The sequence below is a fragment of the Paramisgurnus dabryanus genome, chromosome 23, assembly GCF_030506205.2.
Source record: "Paramisgurnus dabryanus chromosome 23, PD_genome_1.1, whole genome shotgun sequence".
NCBI lineage: Eukaryota > Metazoa > Chordata > Actinopteri > Cypriniformes > Cobitidae > Paramisgurnus > Paramisgurnus dabryanus.
In genome coordinates, this window is record NC_133359.1 from 25,831,908 (window position 1) to 25,847,658 (window position 15,751).

The 15,751-nt window shown below is 43.3% G+C and overlaps 4 protein-coding genes across 4 annotated transcripts; all 4 read right to left on the reverse strand.

Moving 5' to 3' along the window:
- Positions 1-7,768: 7,768 nt before the first annotated feature.
- On the reverse strand, positions 7,769-8,461 carry LOC135780944 (histone H2B-like). The gene has a single exon (XM_065291271.2). The coding sequence runs from the start codon at positions 8,141-8,143 to the stop codon at positions 7,769-7,771; it is 375 nt and encodes a 124-aa protein (XP_065147343.1). The 5' UTR covers positions 8,144-8,461.
- A 686-nt stretch (positions 8,462-9,147) lies between these two features.
- Positions 9,148-9,459, reverse strand: LOC135788110 (histone H4). The gene has a single exon (XM_073813275.1). The coding sequence runs from the start codon at positions 9,457-9,459 to the stop codon at positions 9,148-9,150; it is 312 nt and encodes a 103-aa protein (XP_073669376.1).
- An 877-nt stretch (positions 9,460-10,336) lies between these two features.
- Positions 10,337-10,759, reverse strand: LOC135787976 (histone H3). The gene has a single exon (XM_065297888.2). The coding sequence runs from the start codon at positions 10,745-10,747 to the stop codon at positions 10,337-10,339; it is 411 nt and encodes a 136-aa protein (XP_065153960.1). The 5' UTR covers positions 10,748-10,759.
- Positions 10,760-11,440: 681 nt separating this feature from the next.
- On the reverse strand, positions 11,441-11,897 carry LOC135787964 (histone H2A-like). Its single transcript, XM_065297877.2, has one exon. It carries the CDS (start codon positions 11,889-11,891, stop codon positions 11,505-11,507), a length of 387 nt encoding a protein of 128 aa, XP_065153949.1. The 5' UTR covers positions 11,892-11,897; the 3' UTR covers positions 11,441-11,504.
- Positions 11,898-15,751: the final 3,854 nt, after the last annotated feature.

A 15,751-nucleotide genomic window follows, 5' to 3' on the forward strand; every position in this document is an offset into this window, starting at 1 on the left:
TGGCTGACATTATAAGCTATGTGTCTGTCATGTATTTGCACTGAATTAATTTTCATAAAATACGGAACAAACTGCGTTCCGTATCAGTTCAATACGGAACAAGAATTTTATGTGTCAAATACGGGACGATTCCGTATTATACGGAACGGTTGGCAACCCTAATCATAAGGAATACAGAACACACTTGATTCAGCATCTATTTCTTCTCATGTCTCTATCAAATGTTGAAATATACAGTTGTTTCCTAGAACTTAGGAAAAGTAGTTCCCTTTCAATCACTTCGAATTGCGTCAGTTTGCTGTTCCTGTTTACTCCGCGATTGAAGCCTATTGGTTAACGTCTGTAGAAAATACAGACTAATGGCATTTGAGCCCACGGGCGGCATGGCACACGTTCTTATGTAAGTCCGGGATCAAGCGTCAAGTGCTCATTAATTTTCTCCTTCAGCGCGAACCTCTCACTGCTCCAAAAAAGAAGCCTTACTTGCCGTCGACACAAGCCCTGCAGTGGAATCCAGGCCTAGCGTCTTCCCCTGCCGCTTTCCGGCTGAGAACCGAAGATAGCCTTCGCTTGCCGTGGTACGAGCCCTGTGCAGCGGACACATGCCTGACGAGGTCTCCCCTGCGGCCGCCTGGAAAGATCAATATTTTTAATATAAAGCTATAAGCTAAAAGAGCAGGCGCTGTTGTAATAGCATCCAGCACAGCAGCTCAAGTGAGCCTCTCTGCTATGAATTTCCCCTGAGCGCGTCGCCGGTCTGGGACGTCCCAAGCCGAGACCGCTCTAATATGCACGGTTCTTTTATCTATGTTTTGTGCTCCCCCTGCTGTTCCTCTCTCGCTGAGACGAGCTAGCGGCGAGCCCCCCCTGTGTTCTGTCAAAACGCAACCGTTACACTCACAGAGTCCCTCGCTCCTCAGACAGTCAGCCGCGAGATCTCTGGCACGCTCCTATGAATTCCCTCCGAGTGGATCGCCGGGTGAAGACCGCTCATACGATGTATGGCTGTTCTATTTGTGTTACATGCTCCCCTCTGCTGTTACTCTCTTGTTGAGATGAACAAGTGGCGGAGCCGTAGAACTAAGATAGATGCATAGGACACGGGCGGGTCCGGCCCCTGTTCTCTAACACAGCCACTCGTGCTCTACGCTCGAGGAGTCCCTCGCTCCTCTCTCCGCAGTGACGAGGTCTCTTAGCGGCTTCTTAGAGTTAGCGTGCGGTCTTACGGTTCCTTGCCTCTAAAGTGCAGCTGTCTAGTGTTAAATGATTGCAGAGCTTTATGCCCCTCCCCTCCTGGAGTGGCGCGATCTCATTCGTCTGCTCGATAGGGCGAACACGCCGCTATTGGAGCACTAAGAACACTCATTATAAGAGCCTAACTGGCCTGAGTCCGTCTCACTTCGGTAGAGCTCACTATGTTTGTCTGCCCTGTCATTTCTTTCTGGCTTAGACGGAATCAGAGGCAGAACGAATTTATTTGATAATATGCTGAGGCCCGAACACCTTCCCTTATTCAGTCCCATCCTATATCAGTGCGCTGAATATTGGTACATTTCTTATATATCCCGGTTTTTCTGCCCTTTTAATAAACGGCAAAACCGCGGGCCTAATGGCAGACTTCCTCTCTGCGTATGGGTTCAGTCTGACATCAAACCACCTAGACATACTGCTCTGCTGTGAGCCGCTATGGTCACCGTCACTAGAGAGGCTCGTGCACCTGAAAGGCCAAGCTCTGGGGGAACGTAATCCCATCACGCCGTGCATACACAACGGACTGAAGTGCCTTACCGGAGAGACACTGTGTGTGGCCCTATATCCGGCATAATCACAGCTTTAAAGCAAAAGTGTAAGCACCATATAAAATGTAAACGCGCATACGGTGGGGTTTTAAACGCACCGGGAAGCCGAGAGAACCTACACTAATAGGGCAGGGACGTCTAAGCTGTAAAATCTGACAAACGTAGACGTTGAAGTCCAGTCGGCCGCATTGCAGATATCAAATATAGATACCCCTGTAGACCAAGTCCATGATGAAGCCAAACTCGCGCAGAGTGGGCTCTAACATATAGGACATAGCTCATTGAGGGGGCGTGAGCCAGTGCTCACAAATGTGTACTGACAATAAATTGCGTGGGCACAGGTGAACACTTGAGTACATACGTGAATGCATATAGATGAATCAGAGTGTTATAGTGCACAGGCCGGCAAGATTCTCGAGCGCGCCATCATGTGTCCTGATAATAAATTGTGCGCACACATGTGAACCCCACAGTGCACCGTGAATGCATATAAATAAATCAGTGCACAGAACGGGCCATGAATGTGTACAGATATGATTGATGAACGTAACGGTAGGTACCCAACGCACCATGAACATACACAGATGAACAACAGTAGTGTGCATGTGTCACAAATGGATAACACAGCTGTGTATACAGGTGAGCTTCTCCAAGCACACCTGAATGTATACCGAAATCTTATAGCGTGCATAGGTGAGCTTCTAAGTGCACGGAGGACGCATAATATATCGTGCATACGGGTGAGCTTACCTTTTAATGCAACAAACCCCAGTAGCGTGCAAGGCCGGGATGTCGAAGCTGTAAAATTGACAACGTGGACGGCGAGGACCAGCCGGCCGTGTCACAAAGTCAAAATGGAAAACCTCTAAGACTTTGCCCTATGTAAAGTTAATCCAAACATAGAGTAGGTTTAACCACGAGTAAGCATTATTTGTCAAGGGAGGTGACAACTTCAACGATCCATAAATAACCTGTGTTGACAGGTGCGCAAGTGAGTGATCTGTGACGCAGATGAACAGCTGATCGTCTGATGTATGTCAGACGTATCTGTCATTCAGGACCTTGGACAGTTCCAGAGCGCTGCACCTTGGGCACCGTCTGCATCTGAGAAATGACAGGCTTATGATTTAAATAGAAGATTTAAATAGAGGAGAAAAGTGTTCTACACCACAATTCGCGGAGTTTTAGACTTTTCGCCGTCACTGGACAGGGACAGGCCAGACTTTGCATAAGGACGCCTTCTGAAAGGGGTCCTAGCTGCTTGAGTTATCGTGTCGTAAAGCAGTCTGCACCGTGGTGGTTAAAGCACGAGATGCATATCAATCTGATTGAACATAGCTTATAAAGGCGATGCAATGATGCAATAAAGCGCTTCACTGTAAGCCTTTTGAGTGGCCGTCCGGAGAGGGTGCGATTCAAAATGCTTGGAGCCGTGAAAAGGTCTGAGGCTGCCGTCTCTCTAGGAAGAGAAAATAACAGCCGTAAGACCGTGCTCGCTTGCACCGTCAGTATCGTAGCGGATAAACTGAGGTGGGCTGCGAGCAAATTTCAGCGAGACAGCGTCTGAATTATTTTTTAGAATCCAGCCCGGTGTCCCGGGAATGAATCGCCAAAGGTTTGACGGCGAGCGTCGATACAATTATGGGCGGTGGGCAGTGACTGCCTATATTGACCGCTTGCCGGTAAGGCAAAAAAGTGTTTAGAGACACCATACAGCCGTGGGGTGTCAATTCACACTAAGGTATAGTAAGAACGGGAATTGCTCTTAGAGAGGAATTCAATACCGTTCGCCACTACAGTGAGGTCGCATGACCGACAGTATTACATGTGAATGTTTCTGGATAAACAGACCACACAAAAATATATCAGGGCAGTCCAGCCGAGACGCGATTTAACCCTTTTTCTCCCATACAGTCTGTTCTCTGTCGACGCAGCTATGCTGCGAGTGAGACCAGTCGGCCGTTCAGGTGCACGAGCCTCTGTAGTGACGGTGACCAGAGCAGCTCACAGAGCAGAGCAGTATGTCTAGGTGGCTTGATGTCAGACTGAAGCCATCACGTAGAGAGGAAGTCTGCCGTGAGGCCCGCGGTTTTGCCGTTTATTAAAAGGGCAGAAAAACCGGGGTAAGAAATGTACCAATATTCAGCGCACTGATATAGGACGGGAATGAATAAAGGGAGGTGTTCGGGCCTCATTACGCTTGAGGGTAATATCAACCTCAAGCCGGTTAGGCTCTTATAATAAGTGTTCTTAGTGCTCCAGTAGCGGCGTGTTCGCCCTATCGAGCAGATGAATGAGATTGCGCTGCTCCAGGAGGGTAGGGGCGTAAAGCTCTGTGATCGTTGAACACTAAATTGCTGCACTAGAGGCAAGGAGCCGTAAGACTTACTCTAAAGAAGCCGCCATAGAGACCTCGTCACCGCGGAGGGAGGAGCGAGGGATCTCATCGAGAGAGGAACAGCAGAGGGGAGCATGTAACACAGATCGAACAGCCATGCATCGTATGAGCGGTCTCCACCCAGCGATGCACTCAGAGGGAAATTCATGTAAAGCGTGAACGGTTGCATTGTGACAGAACACGGGGGGGTCAGCCCGTGTGTGCTTGTCTTAGTCTCACGGCTCGTCGTGTGCTTAGCAGGGCGAGCACGTAACATAGATAGAACAACTGTGCATATTAGAGCTGTCTCGGCGTGGGAGGTCCAAGACCGCCGACGCGCTCGGAGGAAATTAATAGGAGCGTATCAGCTCACTGAGCATAGAAAGAGATCTCGCCGCTCAGAGTGTGAGGAGCAAGGAAGTCTGTGAGTGTAAAGCATCAATGGTTGTGTTGTGAAAGAACACAGGGGGAGGGGTCAGCCCGTGTGTGCTTGTCTATGCATCTATCTTAATCTCACGGCTCACCGTTTGCTCATATCAGCTAGAGAGAAACAGCAGGGGGAGCACGTAACATAGATAGAACAACTGTGCATATGAAAGCGGTCCCGACGTGGGAGGTCCCAGACCAGCGACGCGCTCGGAGTAAATTCATAGGGGCAGAGAGGCTCACTCGAGCCGCTGTGCTGGACGCTATTACAACAGCGCCTGAAGTTCTCGCTGAAGGAGAATTCGAATGAGTTCATGCGCCCATTTTCTGACTATTATAGGGCATAGTCCTGCCCTTTTCACGGGCTCGAATGCCATAGGTCTGTAAATTTTACAGACGTTAACCAATAGGCTTCTATCGCGGAGTAAACAGGAGTTTCCCCCATAGCGTCAGCAACTGACGCAATGCGAAGTGAACCGTATTGAAAGGGAACAGACTGTCTGAGAGAGGAAGGGTTAAGTCGCGCCTCGGCTGGACTGCCCTGAAATGTTTTTTGTGTGTTCTGTTTATCCAAAAACATTCACATGTAATACTGTCGGTTATGCGACCTCACTGTAGTGCTGAACGGTATTCAATTCCTCTCTAAGAGCAATTTCCGTGCTTACTATACTGTGTATTGACACCCTACGGCTGTATGGTGTCTCTAAATACTTTTTTGCCTTACCGACAAGCAGTCAATATACGCACACACGGCCCGCCGTCCATAATTGTATCGACGCTCGCCGAAAAACAATCCCGGGATCCATGGATTCTAAACAATAATTCAGAGGCTTTCTTGCTGAAATTCGCTTGCAGCCCACCTCAGTTTATCCGCTACGATACTGACGGTGCAAGCGAGCTGTTATTTTCTCTTCCTAGAGAGACGGCAGCCTCAGACCTTTTCACGGCTCCAAGCGTTTGAATCGCACCCCCTCCGAACGGCCACTCAAAAGCTTACAGCCAAGCGGTTTATGACGTTTTTCGGCATATGGCTGGTTTATATCAGTGGATCCGAAGACGCTCACACCTCCGCTCCGCTCCAATACTCTGAGAAATTAAGGGTAATATCAACCTCAAGTAAGCTTGCTACCCGCCACAATGAGTTTCATTTATGACGCTCGGAAAGCGAGCTTAACACCAGAGCGCGCTCACAGTCAGACATGCGGCATCTCGTTTAAGGCGGGCTGACGTATCCCCCTAGCGAGTCCTAGAAAGCTGAATATCTGTTCATTAGACCAATTCAGTTTGACTAAGCTGACGAGCTGACGGCCGGGACGCTTATGCTTTGAGTTACACACGGCCGCATGAAGTGCTATCGTTACGGTGGTTTCATTTTCACCGAGCCAGGCTGAGATCTCGCCCCTTGTACAAGCTCATTGCATCGCTTTTATAAGCTATGTTCAATCAGAGTGATACGCATCTTGTGCTTAAACCACCAAGGTGCAGACATATTCCCCCGTTACGACAGGCATGTAGAGATTGCATCTGTGAGACACGACCTACATGCCTTATGACACGATGACACAAGTTGCTAGGACCCCTTTCGCGAGGCATCCTTATGCAAAGTCTGATCTATCCTTGTCTGGTGACGGGAAAAAGTCTAAACCCCGCGAATTGTGGTGTGGAACACTTTTCTCCTCACTACAGAGGCTCGTGCACGGCGGATCCCTCCCCCTATGCTAATATCTATGTGGCGGCGATAACAGCAAACCACGCTTTTACGACCATTCATTTAATTCACAAGCCTGTCATTTCTCAGATGCGGACGGTTCCCGAGGCACAGCGCTCTGGAACTGTCCAAGGTCAGTGGATCAGCTGTTCGTCTGCTTCACAGATCACTCACTAGCGCACCTGTCAACACAGGTTATTTATGGATCGTTGAAGTTATCACCTCCCTTAACAAATGTTGCTCACTCATGGTTAAACCTACTCCATGTGTGGATTAGCTTTATCTCTGGCATAGTCTTAGAGGTTTCTCATTTTGACTTTGTGACACGGCCGGCTGGTCCTCGCCGTCAATTTTACAGCTTCGACATCCCTGCCTTGCGCGCTACTGGGGTTTGTTGCATTAAAAGGTGCGCCCATAAGCTCACCTGTATGCACGATATGGTTTAAATTACATGCGTCCACCGTGCGCTTAGAGAAGCTCACCTATGCACGCTATAAGATATAAGGCACTTCAGTCCGTTTTGTATGCACGGCGGGATGGGATTACGTTCCCCCATAGCGTCAGCAAACTGACGCAATGCGAAGTGAACCGTATTGAACGCTTAGGTTACAAACGCCTACGCAGCGAGTGTTATTTGGCTGCGCGCTTTAGTCGAATAATAATGAGCTCTTGACGCTTGACCCGCGCTTATATAAGGACGTGTGCCACGCCGTGCCCGGGCTCAAACGTCATTGGTCTGTATTTTCTACAGACGTTAACCAATAGGCTTCAATCGCGGAGTAATCAGGAGTTTCCCCCATAGCGTCAGCAAACTGACGCAATGCTCGTTCCAGTTATTTCGGGGAACCGGGGATACGTGAGTATCCTAGCATTTTCTCACTTTTGTAAGTTACATTTGCTAAATGGTGACTCACAGATGATGTGCAGCAATTTGATGCTAATACAATAATGAAAAACACAGACTATAATTACAATGAATTTAATAAAAATGTCTTTTTCTGCCCCATTGAAATAAAAAACACTGTTAGACCCCCATAGGCTTAAAATCAGTGCTGATGTATATGAGTGTTGTCTGTTATAGATTTGACGTTTATGAAAAAAACAAGCATAAGAAATTTCACATTTTGATAAAATGACAGCAAAACATTAAAAATACAAAATGCAGCATAACTCACAATCAATCGACACCATTCTTCTCTCAAATTATTTTGGTCAGTCCTGTAACCATGAGGCAAACCTTTAAACATACATTACTAAAAAATGTCTAATAGGTAAATAAGCATTAGATGCATTACTTGAAAATCGCAATAAATCTGTAGACCACACAGCAAGCCATTGTTCCAATTCTGCATAAAAACAATAACTTGCTTAAAATAAATTAAACAAAACTGGATGCTCATTTTTTGATAAAGTGGGTGGCTCTTAAAAGAGCCTTTGGGTGTTGAAAAGCTGTACACTTTATTTGGAGCTGGTGTACTTGGTGACGGCCTTTGTTCCCTCAGACACGGCGTGTTTGGCGAGTTCACCGGGCAGCAGCAGACGCACGGCGGTCTGGATCTCTCTCGATGTGATGGTGGAGCGCTTGTTGTAGTGAGCGAGACGAGAGGACTCACCGGCGATACGCTCGAAAATATCATTGACGAAAGAGTTCATGATGCCCATGGCCTTAGAGGAAATCCCGGTGTCAGGATGAACCTGCTTCAAGACCTTGTAGACGTAGATAGCATAGCTCTCCTTCCTGGACCTCTTGCGCTTCTTGCCGCCCTTCACAGCGGTTTTAGTAACGGCCTTCTTGGACCCCTTCTTAGGTGCGGACTTCGCTGGCTCAGGCATGATTGCTCAAGACAAGAACAACAGAGTGTGTAACGATCAACTCTGGTGAAGAAGTATTTATTCTCTGTTCATGCTAATTTTCTAAGACTACAAACTCATGGTGCTGATTGGGTGTCTTCATTTGACTAACAACACGAATGGATCTTATTGGAGTAGTAAACATGTAAGAGAGCCAATCAAAGTTGTTAAAACGGTAGCCCCACCCATAGCCTAATGTTTGAATTTAATACACCCATTTATTGTAGCGTAGTTGTGCTTTCCCGCTCATTTTTAAAATATAATTTCTTTTAAATGTAATCGTTTCTTTGGCAATAGGATGGGCAAATTTAATAAATGAAGGGAGACTTCTCTTTATTTTGCAGTAAATCGTTCATTTAACGAATATACAATATCTCTAGTTATGCAAGTGCTTAAAAGCAGTACTGACGTTACTAAAGAAATAGGTTACCCAAAAATTAAAATTCATCATTTACTCATTCTCATGTTACGAACCCGCATATTTTTTTCTGATGAATCGACGATAATTTGAAAAATTTTCGTAACAAAACCATTCGTGGACCCCATTCATTTCCATTGTAAATATCTTAATTTATGCTCATCAGAACGAAGACATTTATACAAGTTTGTAACAACATGAGGATGAGTAAATAATTTCATTATTGGGTGAACTATCCCTTAAAAACAGCTTTTGAGAACATTTTTGTTGTTTAGATTGTGTTCTTTATGCTTGCGGTCCACATAGTGAAATTATAAACTTTATAATTGGCAAGAACGTATAGACTGAAAGTACATGTAAGCAATTCATACAAGTCATCTTTTCAGAAACAACCGGAAAAGCGAAGCATTACGAGACCACCGAATAATTATTTAACAGGCATAGTTATAAAGAAATAACCTGTTAACAAACACAATTTATAGAAACAATGCACAGATTTCATCTCTTAATGTTATAATGTGGGTGGCTCTTAAAAGAGCCGTTTGGGTTTGAGTAGAACTTCAAGCTTTTAACCTCCAAAACCGTACAGAGTGCGACCCTGTCGTTTCAGAGCATAGACGACATCCATGGCGGTGACGGTCTTTCTCTTGGCGTGCTCAGTGTAGGTGACGGCGTCACGAATAACGTTCTCCAAAAACACCTTCAACACACCGCGAGTCTCCTCATAGATCAGACCGGAAATACGCTTGACACCACCACGACGAGCGAGACGACGGATGGCGGGTTTGGTGATTCCCTGGATGTTATCACGCAAAACCTTGCGATGACGCTTAGCGCCTCCTTTGCCGAGTCCTTTACCGCCTTTGCCTCTTCCTGACATGATTTCAATCTGTAAAAAAGAGAGTGAGAGAAATGGGGAGGTGAACAGGACTTTACAACGGCCTACAGGACCTAGTGGAAACACGCAGCAATGAAGGCGGAGCGTTGTGAAGCATCCCAATTAGAAGCCAAAATCTACCTACATTGTTTATTATATTAATATTATTATTATTATTATTATTAATTTATTTAAATTTTTATTTTGACTTTATTTTTTTATTTTATTTTCTCTGTGTAATGTAAACCCAAATTACCTCTTTGGATGTCTTGTCATGTTGTATGTTTGTTCAATATCTAAAAAAAAAAAAAACATTAAAGAAAACATTGTTTTTTACAACTGAATTTTAGCTTTAATCGATTATTAACTGTTTTGATCAGACAACTTTTAAACGTTTATTTTAGAAAGAAATATAGCAATTACATAAAGCTATGCTTGCTGAATGGATATTAAATGAAACGAGTGATGTGCATTATTTTAATAAACCTAGTGCTTATAATGTAGATGTTATTAAAATATATTTTCTATCATTTTACCTTTAAAACATTTATGTTTTTTTTTCCAAGTGCTGTGTATAAATATTTTATTTAGTGATCATCTCAAGAATATCAAATCTGCAAACTACCTTCTGGGAAAGATGATCTTAAGGGAAATCTAAGAAAAGTAGACAATTATACTTTCCATTGGCCACTTTCAGGATTATGTGGGGGGAGAAATCGTTCACCACACCCTTCACTTTCAGATAAATTAGTTAAATTAAAGAGCAGACAATAAAAGAAACACAGTAACGTGTATGTAATTAAACAAACGGAGAAATTTCTCGTTCAGTTGAATTGTGGTGGCTCTTAAAAGAGCCTTTGTGGTTGGTGAAGTATTACATTTAAGCGCGCTCTCCACGGATGCGGCGAGCCAGTTGGATGTCTTTGGGCATGATAGTGACCCTCTTGGCGTGGATGGCGCACAGATTTGTGTCCTCAAACAGGCCGACCAAATAAGCTTCGCTGGACTCCTGGAGGGCCATGACGGCGGAGCTCTGGAAGCGCAGATCAGTCTTGAAGTCCTGGGCGATTTCTCTCACCAGACGCTGGAAAGGCAGCTTACGGATCAGCAGCTCAGTAGACTTCTGGTAGCGGCGGATTTCTCTCAGCGCTACGGTTCCGGGCCTGTAACGATGAGGCTTCTTCACACCGCCGGTGGCTGGGGCGCTCTTACGGGCAGCTTTAGTAGCGAGCTGCTTCCTGGGCGCTTTGCCTCCGGTGGATTTACGAGCGGTCTGCTTTGTTCTTGCCATGATTACAAAGAAACTCTTTGCCTTTCGACGCTGAAATGCGCACGTTTCTCTGCAGGCTGCTTTTAAAGACAAGTCGCTCATGAGCTCAGAGGGTGTCGACAGTGTATGATTGGCTAATGCGTGACGTCAGAGTATACAGCTGGCCAATGACTGTGCGTCTCCTCTTTTCAAACAAGCGGTGATTCCCGCTCGAAATCCTGCGATAACATAAAAGCAGCGATTCAAGGTGTTTCAATGTATCAAATACTTATTATAATAGTTCAATATTAAATAACTTAATGTTCTGGAGAGACTAAAGTAAACATAAATGCATTAGACAAAATGACCAGTATGACAGCATTCACCAGACGATTTTATTTGTTTTAATATAGGAATACGTTGACGTTAATCATTGTATTATCATGTGCCAACACGGCATGTGAATCTTAGAAGCAAAAATGTTATGGGCAACTTAAACACGACATTAGCAGACAACGGTATGTTTTAAGGTACAAAAATAAAACTGTACTAGTTAAAAGAACATTAAAATAAATTTCAGTGTAGTCACGTAAAAAAATCTGACATTAAAGTGACACCAATGACTGAAATGGAAGTAAATGTAACTTATTATCTTATGCTTAGATTTGCCTTCGGAATTCCGGCAACCACGTTGTCCCAAATTCTGCTTAAACAAACTAATTGTCAATTTCACTCTTTTATAGATTAAGTGGGTGGCTCTTAAAAGAGCCTTTTGTTTAGTTTTGGAGAACCGGATCGTTTACTTTGCTTTAGCGGGCTTCTCAGTCTTCTTTGGCAGCAACACAGCCTGAATGTTGGGCAACACACCGCCCTGAGCGATGGTCACACGACCCAAGAGTTTGTTCAACTCCTCGTCGTTACGCACTGCCAACTGTAAATGGCGGGGAATGATGCGAGTCTTCTTGTTGTCACGAGCGGCGTTTCCAGCCAACTCCAGGATCTCAGCAGTAAGATACTCGAGCACAGCGGCGAGATAAACTGGAGCCCCAGCACCAACGCGCTCTCCGTAGTTACCCTTGCGAAGAAGTCTGTGAACACGGCCGACGGGAAACTGAAGCCCGGCTCTGGATGATCGAGTCTTAGCCTTTGCTCTGGCCTTACCACCGGTTTTGCCTCTGCCGCTCATTTTCGTGATAAGAGTTCGTTGCTTTCTAATAGGAAGAAACAGATGAACATAAATCAAGCCGCTTCTGTTTTTAGTATTTATGCATGCTTGCTGTTCGCCGATTGGTTAGAGTCTGTAAAAAGTTTAAACCAATCACTGAACTTCCCTCCAAAAAACAACGCCCACCCCTTTCTATTTGTGTCCGGGCGCACAGCTGTGACCGGAAACAACAACGGCGGCGCGAAACACAGTGACGTCACATGGTTCGGATGAATAATGTATCATTACATGAATTAACCCTTTGATGCACAACTTGTTTCTAAAATGACCCATGTTTATTTCCTATACAATTTCAATCACGCCAGAGTGTTTCTTTGCTAAATCTTTCAAATAAATATATTTTGTCCTTTATTATTTCAGGTATTGTTTTTATATCTTGTTTTTTACTTTCTACATAAATTTGTCACAGATGGGTCAGAAATGACGCATGCAAAAATGTCTAAATATCAAAGATTTCTAATATCTATCATATTTAATGTGATAAACTATTCACCTGCTACACATTTCACAACTCAACAACGCTGTTTTATATATTTGATGTACATGTTTTACCACAGAAAATATTTGATATATAGTGAAAGATAACTGGGAATCTGTTACTAGTTAGAAAGAGAAGCATGTGCAATACTATCAGCTAACTTCTTGTTGACATATTTGACATAAATACATTTCAAATAGGTTGTTATTATATATAAGCATTGATGACTGTTGAAAACTTGTATCTCCATATGACGTCAATTTAATTTTTTTGTCATAAACCTGCACTATTTGTCATCCTTTACATCTGTCAGTGTTCCTGAAAAAGTAACAATTTTGGACATACAAGGTTTGGAAGACCAGCTGACCCACCAGCTTGACCAGCTACTGCCACCTTAAACCAGCTTAAACCAGCTACCAGCTTATGCTGGTCTTTGCTGGATTTTTCAGTAGGGTCCATTTTTAGGGAGGAGCATGGTCATGTGATCAGCACAAAGAGATTCCTGAATAGCAGTCCCTCACCTCTGTCATGTAACAGATTTTTTGCAGCCATGTGTGGTGGCAAAAAGTCTTAGCCTGAATCTTCATAAGAAAAAATTCAGAAGCAAAGGTTCCAGGTGCCAAACAAAGATTACTATATTTTGCTCGAGCAAAAACCAAGTTCAGATGATCAAAAAATCTCCTCACCTCTCACTTAATCTTTTATACAATAACATCAAACACTTCTTATCTGAGATGATGTACATTCTTCTCATTGGTCTTGGCCTGCCACAATTAACTTATTTGTTCGATGTAGCAAAAGTGCAGCTGAACTCTTTCTCAAATCTAAAATGATGTACTCTGTTTATTGTTTCTCTTGGCCTTGGTTTACCTGCAGTGCTTTTGTGAGACGTAACATATTTGTGGAAACAAAGTGCGTAAAATAACAACCTAATCAATAATAAGAAAGAATATATTCATGATCAGTCATAAGTGCATAATCAATAACGAGACAGACTATTATATTTGTGGAAAAATAAATGCATAATCTATAATAAAACCAATAAAACCCATCAAACTAAAACTACCATACATATACACAAATAAAAGTATATCCTTCAGTTTCGAATTATGTCTAATGCTGGGTACACACCAAAAGATATTCAGTGATTTTGGGCCGATTTCCCCCTTCCGATAATCCTAGCTATTGTAAGAATTACAGACTGCCTCTGAAACAAATACCACTCCAACTTCGATTTTAAAACAAGCTCTTCCCCCTAAAAGGCTTGATTAAAGGGGGGTCTGTTTACACATCACCCATAACTTGGGTGAGCACTTACTGTAGCCTAATCAGATCAATTTGACCATTTGATTTAGTATTCCTTTGGTGACTGTAAGGAATAAAGAACAAAGAGTGAGAGTAGCCATTTACACCGGTATTCATATGTTATAGCGGTACAGCATTAGCATTTGGAAATGAGATCAAAGAGTCTGAGTGGTCATTTACATTAATATTCTTGGTTTACATCTCAAAGGGTACAGCATTAGCATTAGTGGTGGGGAAACAGACTTTAAACTATATAAAGTGTTTAGACTGACTTGGGTTCAGGGTTCACTCCGACTCCGATGAACCCAGAGTGCTTCATGTACTTTGCTACTGCAAAAAAAAAAAATCTTTTTGATTGAGATCTTCAACATCCTCATCATTTTTTCTTACACTATGTCCCAATTATCTTGATGGTTCTACAGATTATCTTATCAGATTTTCCGTTGGTGTGAGGTGTGTTACAGTAAGAGTGTCCGAACCCGATCGGAAGAACGTCTGGGCCGCTAATCGTGTTTTATATTTACGATCAGAAATCCTGATGTGTCGGGGGGAACCCTGAGGACAATAACGTGCATGCTCTTGAGATTATCACGTGAAACGAAAAACAATATCCAGTCAGGAAGCAAGATGGTGGGAGACGGAAGCAGTCATGGCGGAGCACAAAGTTGATGCAAAGTAAACATTTACACACCATGTTCCCGCTGTCTCCCCAACTTCACCCAAACCCTTTACTTTTTCCTTGAATTTTCTGTGAAAATCATTCCAAACAGTATCATTGAAATGTCTTCCTGCATATAGTCTGCCATGCTTATTCTGAAGTCCTGTGTTCACAGTCGAGACTCGGTTGAAAACGGTGGCGGCTCGTGACTGCTCATCACGGATTAGGATGTGCTAATTCAAAGTAAGTGTTCGGTTTGTCACGTGTGTGGTTCCCTTTTCCAAAATATGTGTCCTGCATGTTGAGAGATCCTGTGTGCATTACGTGTTTTGTCAAAATAAGTGCCTGCTGCACACGCGTCAAAACCGTTTATGATAAAAGAGACGCTCACGTTCCCAAAATACACGCTAGAAACTCCCTTAACAGTAAACTCTGATTACGCATGAGATTATGCGAGGATCTGGCAAACACAAGCGCCACTTTTATCATAAACCCTTTAGACGTGTCTGCAGCAGGCACTTATTTTGACATGACACGTGATGCCTACATGATCTCTCAAAGGGCAGAACACATATTTGGAAATTACGAACCACACACATGACAAGCTACAGGTACATACATGTTGTGACGAACTTCGCATCGTGCGCTTAAAAAAAAAAGAAGTCACCAGTCGCCACTGGTTGAAAATCTGTTTGTGTGTGGTGTGCTGTCTTTGACACACCATGGCACACCACACACTATCTATCTAGGATTTTTATCTTTATGTTTCTGGTCTATCACATTTCTTATAAGATGTAAAAAATCTTTTGTTATGTACCCAGCATTACTCTTAAGTGTATGATTATTTCTATAGTATATGCTTTTTCATAGTATTTATAGATAAAAAATGACATTGTGTGAAACATCATCTATTCTCTATTGTTTACAAGCGTAAGATCATAAATTTGTTGGTTAACACTGCTTTTGGGTGGCTGCTTTGTTTTACTTCAAACAACCGGATGTGTGCAAAACAAGAGAGGAGAACTGACATTGTCCTTAGCAAAACACTTGTCAGACAGCAAAAACAATTTTTTTTTGGTGAAAGCATACATGAACCCTTCTATATAAGTGAATGATAATGAAAAAATAACAATAATGACGTAGAGAAATAGAGAATGTGCCCACATCTCTGAGACATCTATTGTATTTGATGTCTGCATTTACATCTGCAAGATGTATTATTTTGATATAATTTATGTCATATTACATCTGCAATACATCGCGTAGACATTTCCTCAAATATGTCATATAGATTAAAGACATCTTACAGACATACCTGTGCTAGTCTATTGAATCCACAAAGTAAAACAAAAGTCCCATACAGTGATTATTTTATGATGG

What these genes read in the sequence shown, in the direction of transcription:
- LOC135780944 (XM_065291271.2), bottom strand. Translation starts at nt 8,143, where the DNA reads ATGCCTGAGCCAGCGAAGTCCGCACCTAAGAAGGGGTCCAAGAAGGCC.
- LOC135788110 (XM_073813275.1), bottom strand. Translation starts at nt 9,459, where the DNA reads ATGTCAGGAAGAGGCAAAGGCGGTAAAGGACTCGGCAAAGGAGGCGCT.
- LOC135787976 (XM_065297888.2), bottom strand. Translation starts at nt 10,747, where the DNA reads ATGGCAAGAACAAAGCAGACCGCTCGTAAATCCACCGGAGGCAAAGCG.
- LOC135787964 (XM_065297877.2), bottom strand. Translation starts at nt 11,891, where the DNA reads ATGAGCGGCAGAGGCAAAACCGGTGGTAAGGCCAGAGCAAAGGCTAAG.